Genomic DNA, 21,138 nt, shown 5'->3' with positions numbered 1-21,138 from the left:
GTACAGTGCTCTGCACACAGTAAGCGCTCAATAAATACGATTGATTGATTGATTGATTTATGATGCCCTAGCACTTCCCAGTTTTCTGGACCACAGAATCTTATTTTGACTCCAGTTTCCAGAGAACTTGTAAATCCAGAAGCAAGTTTACAGAGAAAGGGTTGAACGGGAACAGACTTAGTACAATGCCCTGCTTTATTTCATTGGTGTGGGGAAAAAGGTTACCTTCTGGCACAATTCCTTGTGGCAGAGGTGGCTACGCCATCATGATATTCGAATGACAGAAGCCTTTAATGCTTGAAAAAAATGGACTTGGTGGGTCACTGATCAATCAGTTCAACTCAATATCTAAAAAGATGTGGAACAAGCCATCTAACAACTTGTAAGCAAATGGGCAAGGGTATCAGAGAGTCCATGAAGAATAAACCATTTCAGTTGGTGGGAATTTGGTTGGGCTAAAGAAAGACCTGATCACACTGGGGACTGTCCAGTAACACAGTCAGAGGGACAATGGCCCCTTACTTCCTGCATTTAGGATCATTTCATACTGAGGGACTACTGTCGCAGAGAAGCTGAGCCAATGCTGCAAATGCAGGATAAGAATAAAAATAATAGTAATGGTATCTGTTAAATGCTTACTATGTGCCAAGCACTGTTCTAAACACTGGGGTAAATACAAGTTAACCATGTTGGACACAGCCCCTGTCCTACAAGGGGTTCTCACTCTTAATCCCCATTTTACAGATGAGGTAACTGAGGCACAGAGAAGTTAGGTGACTTGCCTAAGGTCACACAGAAGACATGTGGTGTATATGGGATTAGAACTCAGGTCCTTCTGACTCCCAGGCCCATGCTCTATCCACTAAGCCCTGGTGCCCTCACACAGGATGGTTTCATACAGGCCAAGCATTTCTCTGCTCAAAGTGAGGCCTTGGTTTACTTCGGGCCCTACCAGACCCAGACCCAACCCAGCTGTAATGGGCCAAAAGCTTCATTTTTGCCAGATCAGACAGTGACTGGTGAGTTGGATGCAGAGTTCACCGATACCAGAACTGATCCTGTAGAACCCAATCCTGTGGTGTAGCTCTGGGTTGACATAAAGGCAAACAAACACAACCAGCTTTGGGAGGGCTCTAGAGGTGGCCAGTGACAGCACTTGGGAATACTCGACACCCCTCTGTACAAGACATACATAATATGCATTGCGCTGGGTACACAGCATAATGACATCATGTGCAGTATTTTGTCAAAGTCTTCCTGAACCTACAGCATTTCTCCAGGGGGGACACTTAGCTTCCCTCCCCAATCTCTGACTTGTTCCCAAGCTCCTGCCTTCCCCTCCCAGCTCCCTGGGAACAGAGGTGTCACTTCTGAGCCATGGAGTTTGGCAACAAGAGCAAAGGCAGAGGGAGGCTTAAAATTGAAATCCCAGATGTAAAGGCATCCAAAGCAGTATCAGTACCTGCCAAGGGACAGACCAACTGAAAAAACAGACTGCCAAGTATAAAACTGACTACAAGGCCTCCTAAATAAGCTCACATGCCTAGCCTCTCTTCTTCTGCCACCAGTGTCACACTTCCAGGGTAAGAAATGAAGAGGAGGGGAAGGAAGGGACTCTCTGCACCTTCAAACATTTTTGGTTTGGACACGAGCTCAGTGAGTCAAAACAGAGAAGGTACGGCTACCATTCTGATGAGTGTCCAACCACTGTGCCCACACTGATAACTATGGTGGCCATTTAATGGGACAACACCTCTTTAAGTGTTTTCTTTTCCGTTATTAGTAGATACCACAGTGAAGGAAAAAAGGCAATCAGCTGTTTCTGCCCTGATTAAAGATAGAAGTTTCCTTTCACCGTCCTATGGTTTCAAAAATGTTGTTCCTCTTATTACATCCAGATGAGAGTAAAGTAAGTTGTATACTGCATTTTTCTTAATGGTAGGAAGATATAATTATATCTAGTAATGCAAAACATTTTGTGAAAATATAAACAGGAAACAGATGTTAGACTTAGATCCTACAGATGCTGTAAAGTTGAACTCTGGTAGACTACCAGTTTTTCTTCTCTCTTTGGGCCTCTAAATAACAGTTTTATTATTGAGTGGTGAAATTTGTTTTCCTCCGGACGCGTCGGGGGACTATCTCTCTGTGTTGCAAAGTGTAATATTCTGTTCAAAATTATCATGAGATTAAATAGACAGCCCAAGATCAATTGGTCAGGGTTTTTTTAAGATGCATGGAAGAGGAAACACAATTAAGACGGGGCTTGATTAATTTGGGGAAAACATCCCTGAAGTACAGGATCCAAGTGTAGGCATGTTCAAAGTGGACCTTTCGATCGCCGACAGCTCCTACCACTGGGGATAGCGCTAGTCTGTGTTATTTGAATTATTTTATCCTTAAAATTGCCCCTTTCCGTGCAACAAGCTCTCCAGAAACTGATTCCTGAGATCGATCTGATCTTACGCAGGGAGGTTTTTCAAATCGGTTGTACGGCCATCCAGATTTGCTCCCAGGCCACAGTTTGGAGCGCCTAGTTTGAGTCAGTAAGCAGACTCTCACCGAAAGTCACATAGTGGCGAATGACTAAGCTATCTAAGAGACTGAAATCTGCAATGGCTGAAATCGGCCTATCTTTCTCCTCATCCCTCAGGCTAAGCGCTCAGTACAGTGCTCTGCAACAGTCAGCACTCAAAAAATACCATTGATTGATTGTCTAAGGCTGACCTGTTCACCCGGAATATGTTTACTCTGTAATTTTAATTCTTCTCCTCTCCCAGAATTTAATTGATCATTCAGTTGTATTTGTTGAGTGCTTACTGTGTGCAAAGCACTGTACCAAGTGATTGGAAGAGTGATAATAATAATTATGGTATCTGCTAAGTATTTACTATGTGCCGGGCATTGTACTAAGCACTGGGGTAGATACAAGCAAATTGGGTTGGGCATAGTACTTCCCAAGTGCTTAGTGCAGTGCTCTGCACATAGTAAGTGCTCAATAAATACGATTGATTGATAGTCCCTGTCCCTCAAAGGGCTCACAGTCTCAATCCTCATTTGAAAGATGAGGGGACTGAGGCACAGAGAAGTGAAATGACTTGCCTAAGGCCACACAGGAGACAAGTGGCGGAGCCGGGATTAGAACCCATGACCTTCTGACTCCCATGCCCGGATGCTATCCACTGAGCCTTGCTGCTTCTCAATATGTAAATTACAATACACAATATAATAAAGTTAGTAGATGTATTCCCTGCCCAGGATGAGCATACAGTCTAGAGGAGCTTACAGTCCAGACTCTAGCGTCTACAGTCTATTATTATTAATGATAATAATAACTGTGGCATTGGTTAAAGCACTGACTATTTGTTGACCACTGTATTAAGCACTGGAATAGATACATATTAATCAGGTCAGAAACAGCCCGTCTCACATAATGATGGCATTTGTTGAGCGCTTACTGTGTGCAGGGCGCTGTTCTAGGCGCTGGGGAGGTTACCAGGTGATATATGTTTGTACATATTTATTACTCTATTTATTTATTTATTTTATTTGTACATATCTATTCTATTTATTTTATTTTGTTAGTATGTTTGGTTTTGTTCTCTGTCTCCCCCTTTTAGACTGTGAGCCCACTGTTGGGTAGGGACTGTCTCTATATGTTGCCGATTTGTACTTCCCAAGCGCTTAGTACAGTGCTCTGCACATAGTAAGCGCTCAATAAATACGATTGAAGATGAAGAAGAAGAAGACCCTGGCTAATCTTTAAGAGATTTTTCAAGGTCTTTTGATTCTGGGCCATGGAGGGTCTTAGTCAGTTTGGGTAAGGACTGCAAAAATAACCTGAACAGGAATCTACCGCAGCAGGCCAATGGATTTTTGACCCAAGCAGAATTTTAAGACTCACTTCCCTGTCTTTCTTCTCCATTAGTCATCATCAATGGTATTTATTGAGCGCAGAGGACTGTACTAAGCACTTGGGAGAGTACAATAAAAGAGTTGGTAAATATGCCCTCTGGACACAGTGAGCTTACAGTCTAGAGGGGGTGAGACATTAAGAAAAACAAATAATTTATATATAATTTATAGATGTATACAGATGTGCTGTGGGGCTGAGGGTGGGGAGAGTATCAAATACCCATAGGTCACAGACAGAAGATATAGAAGGGAGAGGGAACCAGGGAAAAGAGGGAAAATAGCCAGGGCAAACGTAACCTTAATGAGGCTTTTAAGGTGGGGAAAGTTGTGGTATGGCATATATAGACGGGGAGGGAGTTCCAGGCTAGAGGGATGAAGTGGGAAAGGGGTCGGCAGTGAGATAGATTATGAGATGGATGAGACTAGGGTTCTTTTCACCCCAGGACTTTAATATGGGAGAATCACCCCTTCCCTCCACCCATTTCCCTATATATTCCTGGAGACAGAGTAAGGTGACCAGATTGAGACCTTCAAGGGGCAGGGTTTAAAGAAGGGGCCAGAGAGAGGGGAAAAGGAAAGAGAGAGACAGAAAAGAGGATTAGATGAAAAAGGAGAAGGGAGAGAGTAGAGAAGAATCCCAGCTCCACCACTTGCCTGCTGTGTAACCTAAGGCAAGTCTTTTAACTTTCATGTCTCAGTTTCCTCAACTGTATAATGGAGATTCAATACCTGTTCTCCTCCTCATTGGACTGTGAGCCCTATGTGGGACAGGGACTGTGTCAACCTAATTAACTTGTATCGGGAAGTAGCATGGCATAGTGGATAGAGCACAGGCCCAGGAGTCAGAAGGTTATGGGTTCTAATCCCCGCACCACCACATCTGCTGTGTGACCTTGGGCAAGTCACTTAACTTCTCTATACCTCAGCTCCTTCATCTGTACAATAGTGATTAAGACCGTGAGCCTCAGTGTGGGACAGGGACTGTGTACAAACTGATTGACTTGTATCCACCCCAATGCTTAGAACTGTGCTCGGCACACAGAAAGCACATAACAAGTACCATAATAATAATTATTATTATTGTATCTACCCCAGAGCTTAGAACAGTGCTCGACACAAAGCTTAGCAAATACCATGAAAAAGTACTCACCATCATTGCCCCCATCTTCATCCATCACCACCACCCCCCAGACAGAAGTGGTAGTGCCTATGGCAGCAGATAAATTGATCAGCCCTAGGACTGTGTATGAATGGGAATCTGGGGCAGGTGTGAACATACAGTTCCAGCTACCCCAGAAACTCACACTTCTCAGGGCTGCAGGAAGGGCCAGTTCAATGGTGGGGAGGATGGCAGAGACTGCAGTGGGCTCCCTCTTGCAGTGTCACCAGTGCCACCATGGCTGTTGGCCTATTGGGCCCCCTCTCATCACCCCAGCCAAAGGCAGGCATGCCAGAGGGTCCCGATTAGGTATTTCTGGCATCAAATGAAACCCCCAAATTCATTACCAGCCCACCTCTATTCTAGTCATATTAATTTAGAGGCATGGGCATGGAGTCAATAAAGCTGCAGTACTTCTTCTATACTGGAGTTTTGGATTCCGGCTTACATACCTTTTACGGCCAGAACCTGAACACATCTGGCACCGCCTTTGTTGCTTTGCCTTGCGCTTAGCTCCACTGCAGGTAGCACACCTCATCTGGAAACAAACCCACCAGTGTCAAACGTGTATCAGAACCCAACAGATGACTAAACCTTGGTTGGAGGCACAGCCACAAAACCAATAACATTTCTATAAAAATTACATTTTCATTGCACTTGCACAACCCATTTTCAGAATACTTTTCCTGGAGGCTATGCAGTTGCCCCTTCTGTTTGGGAATTGGCTATTACTTGCATATACTCCTTAGAGTAAACCAATAACCCCACCTTAGGTGGGACAGACCCATGATTTTGGTTACCATTTTACCTCCCAAATTTTAGCTAGAAGGACTCATTAAGATCCTATTTTAGCTGTAGTAGTGGTGGTGACAGCTGTGTTCAAGGTGCAACCTTCCCTATTGTTCATCTGCCTACCTCAGGGTCCCTCTGCTGACACTGATGTTTTTTTTTGATGGCATTTATTAAGTGCTTATTGTGTGCAAAGCACTGTTCTAAGCACTGGGGAGGTTACAAGGTGATCAGGTTGTCCCACAGGGGGCTCACAGTCTTAATCCCCATTTTACAGATGAGGTAACTGAAGCACAGAGAAGTTAGGTGACTTGCCCAAAGTCACACAGCTGAATTGGCATAGCTGGGATTTGAGCCCATGACCTCTGACTCCAAAGCCTGTGCTCTTTCCACTGAGCCACGCTGCTTCGCAGGGCATTGCCAGGGCATTTCCACCTTGGCCTTAGCCCTTCCTCCCAAATGTACCCAGGGAGGTGAGAAGTGTTCCCTTCCCTTGTTGATTCTGGTGGCATTTACATCCAGCCAGGGAAATGGATCCTCATGGCCCAGGTGACGATGGTGAGACAGAAGTAAAATGGAGCTATTCATGCCCTGGTGTTTCAGCTCTCCCCTGCATGGTGGGGCCATGCCACAGAAGGTGCGTAGAAGGTGCTGCCACAGCGCAGTGTTCTAATGGATCAATGGAATCATTTGTACTGCTCTGCACAAGGTGATGACACCTACCCCCATATAATAATAATGATGGTATTTGTTAAGTGCTTACTATGTGCCAAGCACTGTTCTAAGCACTGGGGGAGATACACGGTTATTAGTCCCAGGTGGGGCTCACAGTCTTAATCCCCATTTTACAGAGGAGGTAACTGAGGCATAAAGAATTGAAGTGACTTGCCCAAAGTCACACAGCTGACAAGTGGCAGAGCCGGGATTAGAACTCATGACCTCTGACTCCCAAGCCCGTGCTCTTTCCACTAAGCCACGCTGTTTCTCTTCTAATTGGGTTGGCCCCTTTCCTTTTTGGAAGTGAAGGAGAATATGTCCATTGTTTCTAATGATTAAAAGACTGCTGTACTCTCCAGAGTGCTTAGTACAGTGCTCTAAATACCATCAATATTAGAAAATGCCCTGTGGCCATTATATTTGGTTAATAGATATTTTCTTATTAACATCTGGATTTCTATTTGTAGTCAGGTTTGGGCCTCAGACATGTAATCAGCTATAGTAATAATAATAACAATAGTATTCATTCAATCATATTTTTTGAGCGCTTACTGTGTGCAGTATCTACACCGTGGGGTAGATACAAGATAATCAGATCAGGCACAATCTCTGCCTCCACATGGGGCTCACAGTCTAAGTAGGAGGGAAAACTGATTTTGTGAGTGTCAGGGGTGGGGGTGGGGGGGATTTGTGAAGCATTTACTATGTGCCAGACTTCATACTAAGCACTGGGGTAGATACAAGCTAATCACGTTGGACACAGTCCATGTTCCACATGGGACTGACAGTATTAATCCCCATTTTACAGATGAGGTAACTAAGGCAGAGAAATTACGAGATTTGCCCAAGGTCACACAGTAGACAAGTGATAGAGCTAGGATTAGAACCAGATGTTGGCTGCAGGAGATATATCAGCATTACCTACTTCAAGCTCTCTAACAGGACTTTAATTCTTAGAGGCTATTCTTGGTAACTGTTCTTAATGCCCTGAATGTCTTTTCATACAAATTATTCTTGTAGCTCTAAAACATAGCTTTACCTAGTTGACAGACTACAGGACAGAGTCAGGAGACCTAGATTCTGATCTCAGCTCTGCCCCATGCCTGCTGGGTGACCTTGGGCAAATCACTTAATTTCTCTGCCTCAATTACCTCACCTGTAAAATGGGGATTCAATGCTTGTTCTGACTCTGCTTTAGACTGCGAGCCCCATGTGGGACAGGGACTGTGACTGATCTTACTTGAATTATATCTATTACAGGGATTAGTTTAATGTTTGGCAAAATAGTAACCAGTTAAGAAATATCACAGTTGTTGTTATTATTAGCTCTTGGCCAATGTTTTGCAAGCAATCAATCAATGGTATTTATTGTGCACTCACTTTGTGCAGAACACAGAATTCAGCGCTTGGGAGAGTACAATACAAAAGAGTTAGTAGACACATTTCCTTCCCTTAAGGAGCTTGCAGTATAGCGGGAGATGCAAACAATAAAATGAATTAGTTATGAACATAAGTGCATCCATAGGCCCAGAAATCACTTCTGCCAGATTGTGTGATCTGTCAACACATTCTGGCAAGAACCTTATTAGGGAATAAGGCAATGTTCTTACAACATTAAGAGCCTGTTGGATATAATCGTTCATTCATTCAATTGTATTTACTGAGTGCTGACTGTGTGCATAACGCATGGTGACATCAGAAGAAATGGTTGTATATATGCATGTAGCATAAGAACGAGCATGTTTTCCTTTGCATTTGAGAGAACACAATCGCCACATTGTAGGAGAACTGCATGAACTGACTCTGGCTTTAAATATAGTCAAAATGATTTTTATGACCAGGCACCACTTTAAAAGGCCATTTGTGACAGGTATCTGAAGCTGTCACCTTTAACATGAGACATTTAACATGACTAATTCAATTCTAACATTTGCTTGGATTTTGTATTTCCCCAAAAAGAATGTATTGTCCTTGGGAAGCTCATTCTCCACAGTCGGAATTTATTTCATAGTATAGATTTTCTCTTCAGTCTTTTTTCATTTTTACTTGTAGGTAAAATTGCTTTCAATATGTTATCTTTGCAAAGGAAATCTGATCCTGCCAAGTTCAAGTCTAGAATGGCAATAAAGTGAGGAGTCAAAGGGAAGTACCTGAGCTTTATCTTAAAGAAGCAGTAGCCACAACTCACCATGCCTGCACCGTGGCACCCACTGCACTTGTATCGTCCACGACCATAGCATTTGTGGCACTCCTGAAAGCACAATGTTCTCTGTGTAACAAGGCCCAAGGCTACTGGCAGATAGTATGAGGTTGGTCTTCAGTCAATGTAATGGAACCAGCCTTTCAGTGGATAGTTACCCACGGTGGAGTTTTCATGGGCAACAGATTAGTACTGGATCCTTTTCCCCACAAACCAGTTGAGGTTCTATTTCCCAGCACCCTCTCCTCATGGCAACCAGAAATGGTGCCAGATTTATCAATCAACCAATGTTTTTTATTGAGTACTTACTGTGTGCAGAGCACTGTACTAAACATTTGGAAGAGTACAACGCAACAGAGTTGGTAGACCTGTTCCCTGCCCACCACGAGCTTACAGTGTAGACTCATGCCAGATCTAACAATCTAGGAAAGACATTTCAGGGCTGAGATTCTTGTTGATAATTGTTAATAATTATCTAATAAACAGACCATCCGGAGTAATCTGGGAAGGTTTATGAAAAATTTGACTCCATTCTCTTCTCCCAATCATGAGGGGCAAGCTGGTTTACCAGGGTGGGGGGCTTGAACCATTCTTGCCACTTCATGCATGGTTGTGTATGACGCATTGCCACAATAGGGCCATGTAATATGAAAAGAAAGCATGGTATGGGACAATCCAAGACAAAACTGTCACCAACATTTTCTGTCCTGGCCACCATGCTCCTACCCCACCACACAGAGAAGGAAAAGTATAAGATGGCTTCTAGGAGAAGGAACAGAAGCAAGAAATCCAAATAGTCTAAATGTAATATCATTTTACCTTGACTGTTGAAGAATGAGGAACTTGTAACTTCTTTGTTTCCTCCTGAAACATTGGAGGAACTTGCACCTTAATGTCCCAAGGTCTGGGAGAGTTTCCTTTTTGGGGACCATCTACTGAGTGATCTGATTCAAGAAGAAAATCTACGTGAGTCTGCTAGTTTATTTTATAGGTGAGTGATCATTCATTCATTCAATCGTATTTAATGAGCGCTTACTGTGTGCAGAGCACTGTACTAAACACTTGGGAGAGTACATTACAACAATAAACAGTCACATTCCCTACCCACAACAAGCTTACAGTCTGGGGGCTAGGGGAGGGAGAGACAGACATCAATACAAATAAATAAAATAAAATTAAAGATATGTATATAAGTACTGTGGGGCTGGGAGGGGGGAAGACCAAAGGGAGCAAATCAGGGCAACACAGAAGGAGTGGGAGATGAGGAAAAGGGAGGCTTAGTCTGGGAAGCCTTCTTGAAGGAGATGTGCCTTCAATAAGGATTTGAAGGGGGGAAGAGTAATTGTCAGTTGGATTTGAGAAGGAAGGACATTCCAGGACAGAGGCAGAATGTGGGCTAGGGGTCAGCGGCGAGATAGGCGAGGCACAGTGAGGTTAGCACCAGATGAGCGAAGTGTATGGGTTGGATTGTAGAAGGAGGGAAGTGAGGTGTGGTAGGAGGGGGCAAGGAGATAGAGTGTTTTAAAACCAATGGCTAGGAGCTTTTGTTCGATGCGGAGGTGGATGGGCGACCACTGGAGTTTTTTGAGGAGCGGGGTGAGCCCGTTGTTGGGTAGGGACCATCTCTATATGTTGCCAACTTGTACTTCCCAAGTGCTTAGTACAGTGCTCTGCACACAGTAAGCACTCAATAAATACGATTGAGTGAATGAATGAATGAATGAATGTGTCCTGAACTTTTCTGTAGAAAAATGATCTAGGCAGCAGAGTGAAGTATGGACTGGAGTGGGGAGAGACAGGAGGCAGGGAGGTCAGCAAGGAGGATGATGCAGTCATCTAAGTGGGATAGGATGAGTGACTGTATTAATGTGATAGCTGTTTGGATGGAGAGGAAAGCTGTCTTCCACTCCTGGCTTTGTTGCTGATCACCGCCTATGAATGCAAGTGCTCCTGTGGCTAGCAGCTTTATTAGGTCACGAGCTATAACCCCAAAACTTACTCTCCTTAGGTGATTATCCAGAAGCTGCAGTGCTACTCTTCCCTCATTCCAATCTCCTGAAGGGGAGATTATGGAGAGGAGGAAGAGGAGAAAAGTGGAATACTAAAAAGACATTTTCCCCTTCAATTTGCATTGCTCTGCTAGTGCACTAGGCCAAATTAGGGGAGGAGCATAAGATTTAAGAATGAGCCTCCTTGGTGAGGCTGACATAGATATCAGTTAATCAATCAATGATACTTACTGAGCATTTACTGTGTGCAGAGCACTGTACTAAATCTTTGGGAGAGTAGAATATAACAGAGTTGGTAGACATGTTCCAGAATGATCTCATTCTCTTTCACTTTAAAATCAAATTTTCTGTTTTAATTCTAGAATACATACTCTCTGCAGCCATAGCAAAATGTGGCCAGATGTTTTGCATTAGGGGTTCTATCCTTCCACCTGAAAAGTCTTTGGTGGGATCCATTAAGATTCCACTCTCAGCTGGCGAGGTGCAGAGGAGGGTGGACTGGCAACAATAACCTAGATGCAAAGAGCAAGGGGAGGAGAGGTTGTCCAACTTTCTCCTCTTCCTTGTCCATCCAAGGATGGGCTTCCTCTGTCCTGTGGCTGGGAAAAGTGTGCCTTTGCTTCCCGCTTCATTCCAAAATATAGGGTCACAATCAAGCAATCAATTGTACTTACCAAGCACTTACTGTGTGCAGAGCACTATACTAACTACTTGATAGCGTATAATGCAATAGAATTGATAGACACATTCCCTTCCCACAATGAGCTTACAGTCTAGTTGGGGGGACAGGCACTGAAATAAGTTATGGGTATGTACTTAAGTGCTGTGGGCTGAGGGTGGGATGAATATCAAGTGCTTAAAGGATACAAAGCCAAATGGAAAGGTGACGCAGAAGGGAAAGGAAATAGGGGAAAATAAGAGCTTAGCTGGGAAAGGCCTCTAGTTCTACTTGGGAAAGTTACCTCATTTACTGAACTAGTAAAATCATCAGGAGTTTGCAATCAATATTAGGTGGTTTATCTACTGTCAGATAATAGTCATCTGTTAAATGATCCAAGGAAGAAGCAGCATGGCTCAGTGGAAAGAGCATGGGCTTTGGAGTCAGGGGTCATGGGTTCAAATCCCGGCTCCGCCAATTGTCAGCTGTGTGACTTTGGGCAAGTCACCTAACTTCTCTGGGCCTCAGTTACCTCATCTGTAAAATGGGGATTAAGACTGTGAGCCCCCCATGGGACAAGGTGATCACCTTGTAACCTCCCCAGCACTTAGAACAGTGCTTTGTACATAGTAAGCGCTTAATAAATCCCATCATTATTATTATCATTATCATTATAAATTGGTTTGAGGCAAAATGTTAAAACTAAACCTAAAATCTGGGTATGTCAGCCACAAAGTGCCAGAGCTGAACAATGCTAGGATGTAGGAATAAAGTTGGTCAAAATCTTGAGGTAATTCTCCCTTAGACTCTAATATTAGGAGCCCCACAATGTTGACGATTTGTACTTCCCAAGCACTTACTACGGTGCTCTGCACACAGTAAGCACTCAATAAATGATTGAATGAATGAACTAGAGTGCAATATGGAGAAATTGGAGACATTCCAGAAAAAAGTAACAAAAGTAATTAGGATTTGGCAAGATTGTAACAAACAAATGATCCTTCTTACCTCTTTATCCTCCACTTCCCTCCAACATTTTCTCCTTTCTTCCTTCCCTCTTCTCCAATCCTTTGCACATTCCCTTTCAACCCCTTTTTCTCTCTCTCTTCATCTTTCTGTCCCCACTCTCTCTCTCTATGCCCCTCTACTCCTGCCCCCATTCCCTTCTGCCTAATCTACCTTTCTAAAGCCCTTTGATTCTATGCTATGTGTTGTATATTTTTTAATCTCATGTCTCAGGAAGGGTCAGGGTGGTTTCAGCATGATCTAGTGGACAGAAGCACCCTGCCTCTGCCCCTTACCTGCTGTGTGACCTTGGGCAAGTCACTTAACTTTTCAGTGCCTGTTTCCTCAACTATAATGTAGGTATTCAAGACCTGTTTTCCCTTTCCCTTAGACTATGAGGCCCGTGAAGGACAGGGACTGTGTTGAACCTGATTATCTTATATCTACCCCAGCGCTTAGTAGGTACTAAATACATAATAAGTGCTTAACGAATACAGCAATTATTATAATTACCAGATTTTCCGGATGATTTTTTTTAAATGGCCCAAATGTATTCTTACTTACTAGTAAAAGGCTCAAAGGTCCATTCACTTAATCTGGATTCATTAAAGGTCTCCAGTCGATACTAGGAAAAAACAAAAACAAAACAATCATATTTGAACTAAACAATATAGACCTTTCCAAATAGGGAGGAATAACAGGAAAATCTACCTAATTTTTACACTGACAATTGAAATTTCACCAAGTAAAACAATACAATACTGTTGTTAATTGTCTCTAAAGCTGGGTGTGTGTGTTCATTGGGGTGTTGTTAAGGTGATGCTTTAGTTCTTCATATCTTTTTTGAGAGAATTGCATTTGTCCGTAAAGCAGACAAAAGAACTCAAAAAGATAGGCCACCTTCTCTTCAGACAATAAATACATTTACTTATATTGACCACTCATTGAAATTACCAGCCTTTACTATCCACTGGTCAAAAAGGTTGACCTGTCTTGGCTGAGTGGGAAAAAGCTTCTTTGCTAGGAGATTATTATCCATTTCTACACTGTCACCCACTCAATCGTAGTCATTGAGCGCTTACTCTGTGCAGAACACTGTACTAAGTACTTGGAAGAGTACAACACAACAATATAACTGACACATTCCCTACCCACAACACGCTTGCAGTCTAGAGGGGGAGACAGACATTAATATAAATAAATTACACATTTATACATACGTACTGTGGGGCTGGGTTGGGGGGGAGGTGAATAAAGGGAGCAAGTCAGGGTGGTGCAGAAGGGAGTGGGAAAAGAGGAAATGAGTGTTTAATCAGGGAAGGCTTCTTGGAGGAGATGTGCCTTCAATAAGGCTTTGAAGGTGGGGAGAGTAAGTGTCTGTTGGATATGAAAAGTGAGGGCATTCCAGGCCAGAGGCATGATATGTGCAAGAGGTCGGCAGCAAGACAGAGGTACAGTGAGTAGTTTGGCATTACAGCAGTGAAGTGTGTGGGATGGGTTGTAGTAGGAGGTTAGGTAGAAGGGGGCAAGGTGCTTTAAAGCCAATGGTAAAGGATTTTGATGTAGAGGTGGATGGGCAACCTCTGGAGACTTCTGAGAAGTGGGGAAACATGGGCGCTATCAACTTGGCAGAACTTCACAAGAGGAGACTGCTTGGCTACTCTGGCCAGTAAGGAAGCTAGAATGCAAGTGTGTACCCAGCCTCAAACACCTCCTGTCCTTCCTCCTTGATAAGACAGTACCTCCACACCAATGATCCTGTTGTGATTATTCTCTCAGGGGTTAGAATGGTGTAGATGGAATTCTCCAGAGAAGCACCAGTGACACTGATGCACCCCAGTTCCCCTCATGAAGGGGAATATTTCACTGACTGTATTTCATTCATTCATTCATTCATTCAATTGTATTTATTGAGTGCTTACTGTGTGCAGAGCACTGTACTAAGCGCTTGGGAAGTACAAGTTGGCAACATATAGAGACGGTCCCTACCCAACAGCAGGTTCACAGTCTAGAAGGAGGAGGCAGACAACAAAACAAAATAAAATAGAATAAATATGTACAAGTAAAATAGAGTAATAAATATGTACAAATATATATACATATATATAGGTGCTGTGGAGAGGGGAAGGAGGTAAGGCAGCAGGATGGGGAGGGGGAGGAGGGAGAGAGGAAGGAGGGGGTTCAGTCTGGGAAGGCCTCCTGAAGAAGGTGAGCTCTCAGTAGGGCTTTGAAGGGAGGATGTGCAGAGGGAGGGCACTTGTCACAGCTGTGTGACCTTGGGCAAGCCACTTAACTTCTCTGGGCCTCAGTTACCTCATCCGTAAAATGGGGATTAAGACTGTGAGCCCCACGTGGGACAACCTGATTACCTTGTATCTACCCCAGTGCTTAGAACAATGCTTGGCACATAGTAAGTGCTTAACAAATGCCATTATTAATAATAGTATATATTGAGTGTCCCCTGAATACAATATACTACATTAAGTGCTTGGAAGTGCAAATCAAAGAAGTGATACCTTCCCTGTGCACAGGGAGTTTTTACACTCTAATGGGAGAAACAGATATAAAAATATTTACAAATAGAGTAGTCTAAATAATTGAATGTACAACTGGATATATACAAAAGCGCTGATGAAGGGTATGAATAAATGCTAGAGAGGGTCAGAGGGTTAGTTGATGTGGCTTAGGGTTCTGGGAAAGGCTTGTTGGAGGAAATGGGATTTTTAGGAAACCATTGAATTGGGGGCCTGTTGGATTTGGGGAGGGGGAGAGTCCTAAGTGGAGGAAACAGCATGAGCAAGGGGATGGAGGTAGGAGAATTGAGAACAAGGTAGGTTTTAGACGGTTCTCTTGGGAGGAATGAAGAACAAGTTTGGGAATAGCAGGTGAAGATGGCCAATAGATTAGGTGAGGCAAGTTGGTGGAGAGGCTTTACATCAACTCTGAAGAGTTTTTGTTGGATGTGCAAGGATAGAGAAAGCCAGTAGAGGGTTTTGGGGAGCAGAGACATGTGTGCTAAGCAGCCCTTCAGGAAGATGTTCAGCACAATAGCCTGTAGAATAGTTTGGAGGGGACAAAGGCTGGAGGCTAGCAGACCAACAAGGAGGCTCAGGTCATAGCCTAGCTGCAATATGAACAGACAGTGTCCCAGGGGGCTAACTTCATTGATTTCAGAGTTCAGCTTCCCAAGTCCAGTGATCACCAGAGGCCCCCAGACCTAAGAAGATTTCTACATACTCTGTATAGGGCCTGTTGTTTCAGACTCTGAATGACCAGTTCTCCAGCAGCTCTGTTGCCATAGCAGCATTTTGAATTGACAAAACTAAGGAGAGCATTCCGAGCCATCTCCTCTGTCATGATTGGAATCCTGGAGATTGAAATAAAAGAAAAACCTTACAGTCAAAGTTCAGTTTTCTTAAGGGTAGGATAACAGTGAGGGTCATTCTTCAGGCTCATGGTCAATGCAGCACTTGGCAAGTTCAGTAAAGATGACTCAAATCTTTCATCAGAAAACAACAGCACTGCACACTGACTGGGGAGTTAAGTAGTCTTCCCTTTAAATCAGGCAAGAGTTCATTGATCATCCCATTTCAGTCAAAAAGCTGAGATCTAAATGTCAGTGTTGAGGGGGAAGTGGCTTCCTTCCTTCCATACACATTTTTGTACTGTTCTCAGGCTTGCTACTCCCTAACCTTTGACCTTTCCCTGGCCCATGCCTGAAATAGCCTTCCTCTTCCAATTCTTTAAAACTGTATCCCTCCCATCTTTCAAATTTCAGTTGATAGTCCACCTCCTGTGTGGTTTGCCTTCACAGCAAAAAGTCATGAACAATTGTTTAGTCTCCCTTTACTCTTGGTTAGGTGCAGAGGGTGGTTCCTCTGTCCCTCTGCTAAATCACTTCACTTCTCTGTGCCTCAGTTACCTCATCTGTAATGGAGATTGAGGCTGTGAGACTCACATGGGACAGTGACTGTGTCCAACTCAATTTGCTTGTATCCACCCCAGTGCTTAATACAGTACCTGGTACATAGTAAGCACTTACCAAATACCATCATTATTGTTAACAGTTATCTACCTACCTCTTTCTATATGCCATATCTATCCTACCTCCATAGCAGGAATAATTCACCTGACTTGATTAATTGATGGTTAGAACAATCTTTTTATCAACTCATCCACCAAGACTTGATTGAGCTTCCTCTATCAATCAATGGTATTTCCTGAGCATTTACTCTGTGTATAATGCTGTACTAAGTGCTTGAGAGAGTACAGTACAATAGAGTTGGTAGTCACATTCCCTGCCCACAAGGTGTTTTCTCTCTAAGCACACAACACTGTCCTAGACATTTAGGAACATATAATAGAAATAAAATATATGATCTCTGTTCCCAAGGAGCTTTCCATATTTTTTTTCTTCTGAAAAATAGTTTGAAAATCTATCTCAGAGTGACCCAGCATAGCATAATGGATAGAGCACGGTCCTGGGAGTCAGAAGGTCATGGGATCTAATCCCAGGCCCATCACTTGTCTGCTGGGTGACCTTGGGCAAGTCACTTCACTTCTCTGTGCCTCAGTTACCTCATCTGCAAAATGGGGATTGAGACTGTGAGTCCCACGTGTGACAGGGACTGTGTCCAACTCAATTTGCTTGTATCCAACTTAGCACTTAGTACAGTGCCTGGCACATGTCTCGTCTTATGCAGTTGAGTCGTCTCCGACCCACAGTGATGCCATGGACACATCTCTCCCAGAATGTCCCACCTCCATCTGCAATCATTCTGGTAGTGTATCCATAGAGTTTTCTTGGTAAAAATGCAGAAGTGGTTTACCACTGCCTCCTTCTGCACAGTAAACCTGAGTCTCTGCCCTCAACTCTGTCCCATGCCGCTGCTGCCCAGCACAGGGGAGTTTTGACTTGTAGCAGAAATTGCCTTCCACTCGCTAGCCAACTGCCCAAGCTAGGAATGGAATGGGTATGCCTCTGCTTGACTCTCCCTCCTATAGTTGAGACTGGTAGAGTACTGGAAACTCTCCAGGTGTGACCCTGGCACATAGTAAGCGCTTAACAAATACCATCATTATTATTATTATTGAGTCAGTCAGGGTGCTTCAAGAACAGAGGTGTAGGTAAAATTCTCATACTTGACTAAAGTGCAGTAATGAAGGCACAGATGAGGTTTCTATGAGAAAGCGAGAGGCAATATGGTCTGGAGGAAAGAGCAAGGGTATGGGAACCAAGAAACATGGGTTCTAATCCCAGCTCTGACACTAACCTGTTAGGTGACCTCAGGCCAACCAGAGATTCATCTGTGCCTACATATCCTCATCTGTGAAATGAGGATAATCCTTAATAATCATGATAATGATAATTGTGGTATTTGTTAGGCACTTACTATGTGCCAGGCACTATAATAAGTTCTAGGATAGATACAAGCTAATTAGGTTGGACACAGTCCCTGTCCCACATGGGGCTCACAGTCTTAACCCACCTTTTACAAATGAGGAATCTGAAGCACAGAGAACTAAAGAGACTTGGCCAAGGTCATATAGCAGACAAGTGGCAGACTCGGGAATATAACTCAGATCCTTCTGACTCCCAGGCCCGTGCTCTATCCACTAGACCACATTGCTTCTCAATAATACCTAATTATAATACTTAATAATACCTAATGCCTGACCCTCTACCTCACAGGGATGCTCTGAGGACAAAATGTTATAATTATTGTAGACGAGTTTAGGAAAAATGAAAAAGTGCTCTGCAAATAAAAGGGTAAGAAAAGTCACAAAGGGAAAATGAAGAACCACACTTTTACCTGCATTCTAGAAATATGGGTCGACACCTCTGCTCACTGAGTTTTCTCTGTAGCTCTGAAGGGGGAGGTAATCTTTGTCGGCCTAGATAAGTCATATTTCCAAAATAGTGATGAAATTTAAAAAGTTAATCATTGCTTAATTCAAGGCCTTTATCAGTCCCCTAAAGCACCCCTCACCGACTGGCATTGCTAAGTCTCAAGGCCCATCTAATTTGCTCCAATGCAAGGAAGGGGACAGAGCTCCCTTCCTCCCTCCCACCCTGCTCCCCAAAGCAGCAGGTGATCTGAGAGTCAGATTCCCACCAACTCCGGGATCTGAGGCATAACCTTTACACTCATAAAGCCAGCTTGGAGGGAAGGGATTAATAATAACAACCGTTGCATTTGTTAAGAGTTTACTATGTCTAAGCCCTTTCCTAAGGATTGGGGTAGATGCACTATAATCAGATCAGATACTGTCCCACCTGGGATTCCCAGGCTGAGTGTGAGGGAGAACAGGTACCGAATCCCCATTTTACAGGTGAGGAAACTGAGGATCAGAGAGGTTAAGTGACTTGCCCAAGGTCACAGAGCAGGCAAGTGGTGAGTCGGGACTAGAGCCTGGATCTTCTGACTTTAAGTACTCCATCCTTTCCACTTGACCGCACTGTCTAGCTCCCTGAGGGGAAGGGAGGGTGGGAACTCCCTTAAACTCCCACAATGACTTTATTCTTGGTGAATGGGATCCATGCCACCCCAGGGTGGTTTTATCCTTCAGGACCCCCTCAGCATCCACAAGTACTAGTAAGGTGGCCACTCTGGTGTAATAACAAGTCACATCTCCAAGGGTAAAATTGGTTAAACCTAGTGAAGGTGTGACAAAATGTGGCTGTTTCAGCTTGCTAAATACCTCCAAGATGACTAAAGTGACTTGACCTGGCCTAAAATCTGGTTCAAATTCTGCTACTGTCACAAAAAGAAATCAGTTACATTGGCAGCCTATGGGAGACCAAAGGGAATTATTAGGCACAGAGAATCAATCAATCATATTTATTGAGCGCTTACTGTGTGCAGAGCACTGTACTAAGCGCTTGGGAAGTACAAGTTGGCAACATATAGAGACAGTCCCTACCCAACAGTAGGCTCACAGTCTAGAAGGGGGAGACAGAGAACAAAACCAAACATATTAACAAAATAAAATAAATAGAATAGATATGTACAACTAAAATAGAGTAATAAATATGTACAAACATATACACATATATACAGGTGCTGTGGGGAAGGGAAGGAGGTAAGACGGGGGGATGGAGAGGGGGACAAGGGAGAGAGGAAGGAGGGGGCTCAGTCTGGGAAGCCCTCCTGGAGGAGGTAAGATCTCAGTAGGGCCTTGAAGGGAGGAAGAGAGCTAGCTTGGTGGATGTGGGGAGGGAGGGCATTCCAGGCCAGGGGGATGACGTAGGCCAGGGGTCGACAGTGGGACAGGCGAGAATGAGGCACGGTGAGGAGATTAGTGGCAGAGGAGCGGAGGGTGCCGGCTGGGCTGTAGAAGGAGAGAAGGGAAGTGAGGTAGGAGGGGGCGAGGTGATGGAGAGCCTTGAAGCCGAGGGTGAGGAGTTTCTGCCTGATGCGCAGATTGATTGGTAGCCACTGGAGATTTTTGAGGAGGGGAGTAACATGCCCAGAGCGTTTCTGGACAAAGACAATCCGGGCAGCGATGTGAAGTATGGATTAAAGTGGGGAGAGACACGAGGATGGGAGATCAGAGAGGAGGCTGATGCAGTAGTCCAGACGGGATAGGATGAGAGCTTGAACGAGCAGGGTAGCAGTTTGGATGGAGAGGAAAGGGCGGATCTTGGCAGTGTTGCAGAGCTGAGACCGGCAGGTTTTGGTGGTGGCTTGGATGTGAGGGGTGAATGAGAGAGTGGAGTAAAGGATGACACCAAGGTTGCAGGCTTGTGAGATGGGAAGGATGGTAGTGCCGTCAACAGTGATGGGAAAGTCAGGGAGAGGGCAGGGTTTGGGAGGGAAGACAAGGAGTTCAGTCTTGGACATGTTGGGTTTTACGTGGCGGGCAGACATCCAGATGGAGATATCTTGAAGGCAGGAGGAGATGCGAGACTGGAGGGAGGGGGAGAGGGCAGGGGCAGAGATGTAGATTTGGGTGTCATCAGCATAGAGATGATAGTTAAAGCCGTGGGAGCGAATGAGGTCACCAAGGGAGTGAGTGTAGATTGAAAACAGAAGGGGACGAAGAACTGAACCTTGAGGAACCCCCACGGTAAGGGGATGGGAGGGGGAAGAGGAGCCTGCAAAAGAGACTGAGAATGAACAACCAGAGAGATGAGAGGAGAACCAAGAGAGGACAGAGTCTGTGAAGCCAAGGTTGGATAGCGTGTTGAGGAGAAGGGGGTGGTCCACAGTGTCGAAGGCAGCTGAGAGGTCAAGGAGGATTAGGATAAAGTATGAGCCGTTGGATTTGGCAAGCAGGAGGTCATTGGTGACCTTTGAGAGGGCAGTTTCCGCGGAATGTAGGGGATGGAAGCCAGACTGGAGGGGGTCGAGGAGAGAGTTGGTGTTGAGGAATTCGAGGCATTGCGTGTAGACAACTCGTTCAAGGAGTTTGGAAATGAATGGTAGGAGGGAGATGGGGTGATAACTAGAAAGTGAGGTGGGGTCAAGAGAGGGTTTTTTTAGGATTGGAGAGACATGGGCATATTTGAAGGCAGAGGGGAAGGAACCAGTGGAGAGTGAGCGGTTGAAGATGGAAGTTAAGGAGGGGAGACGGGACGGAGCGAGAGATTTCATGAGATGAGAGGGAATGGGGTCAGAAGCACAGGTGGCCGGAGTAGCACTTGAGAGGAGGGAGGAGAGCTCCTCTGAGGATACTGCTGGGA

The 21,138-nt window shown here is 44.3% G+C and overlaps 1 protein-coding gene across 2 annotated transcripts in view; it reads right to left on the bottom strand.

Moving 5' to 3' along the window:
* Positions 1-18,343, bottom strand: part of SSUH2 (ssu-2 homolog) — a 43,569-nt gene extending 25,226 nt beyond the window's left edge. Inside the window, exons 1-5 of one of the 2 annotated variants that reach the window (XM_038740195.1) lie at positions 18,266-18,343; positions 15,690-15,819; positions 13,017-13,077; positions 9,600-9,724; positions 5,527-5,612 (exon numbers count right to left, since the gene is read on the bottom strand). In XM_038740195.1, the coding sequence (XP_038596123.1) occupies positions 5,527-5,612; positions 9,600-9,724; positions 13,017-13,077; positions 15,690-15,809 (392 nt within the window). In that variant the 5' untranslated portion in view covers positions 15,810-15,819; positions 18,266-18,343. Of the gene's footprint in view, positions 1-5,526; positions 5,613-9,599; positions 9,725-13,016; positions 13,078-15,689; positions 15,820-18,265 lie in introns of those variants that run through there. The other variant, XM_038740194.1, reaches the window with a different exon arrangement.
* Positions 18,344-21,138: the final 2,795 nt, after the last annotated feature.

This window comes from Tachyglossus aculeatus, chromosome X1 (assembly GCF_015852505.1).
Source record: "Tachyglossus aculeatus isolate mTacAcu1 chromosome X1, mTacAcu1.pri, whole genome shotgun sequence".
Taxonomy (NCBI): Eukaryota; Metazoa; Chordata; class Mammalia; order Monotremata; family Tachyglossidae; genus Tachyglossus; species Tachyglossus aculeatus.
This window is presented reverse-complemented; position numbering and strand designations above follow the sequence as displayed.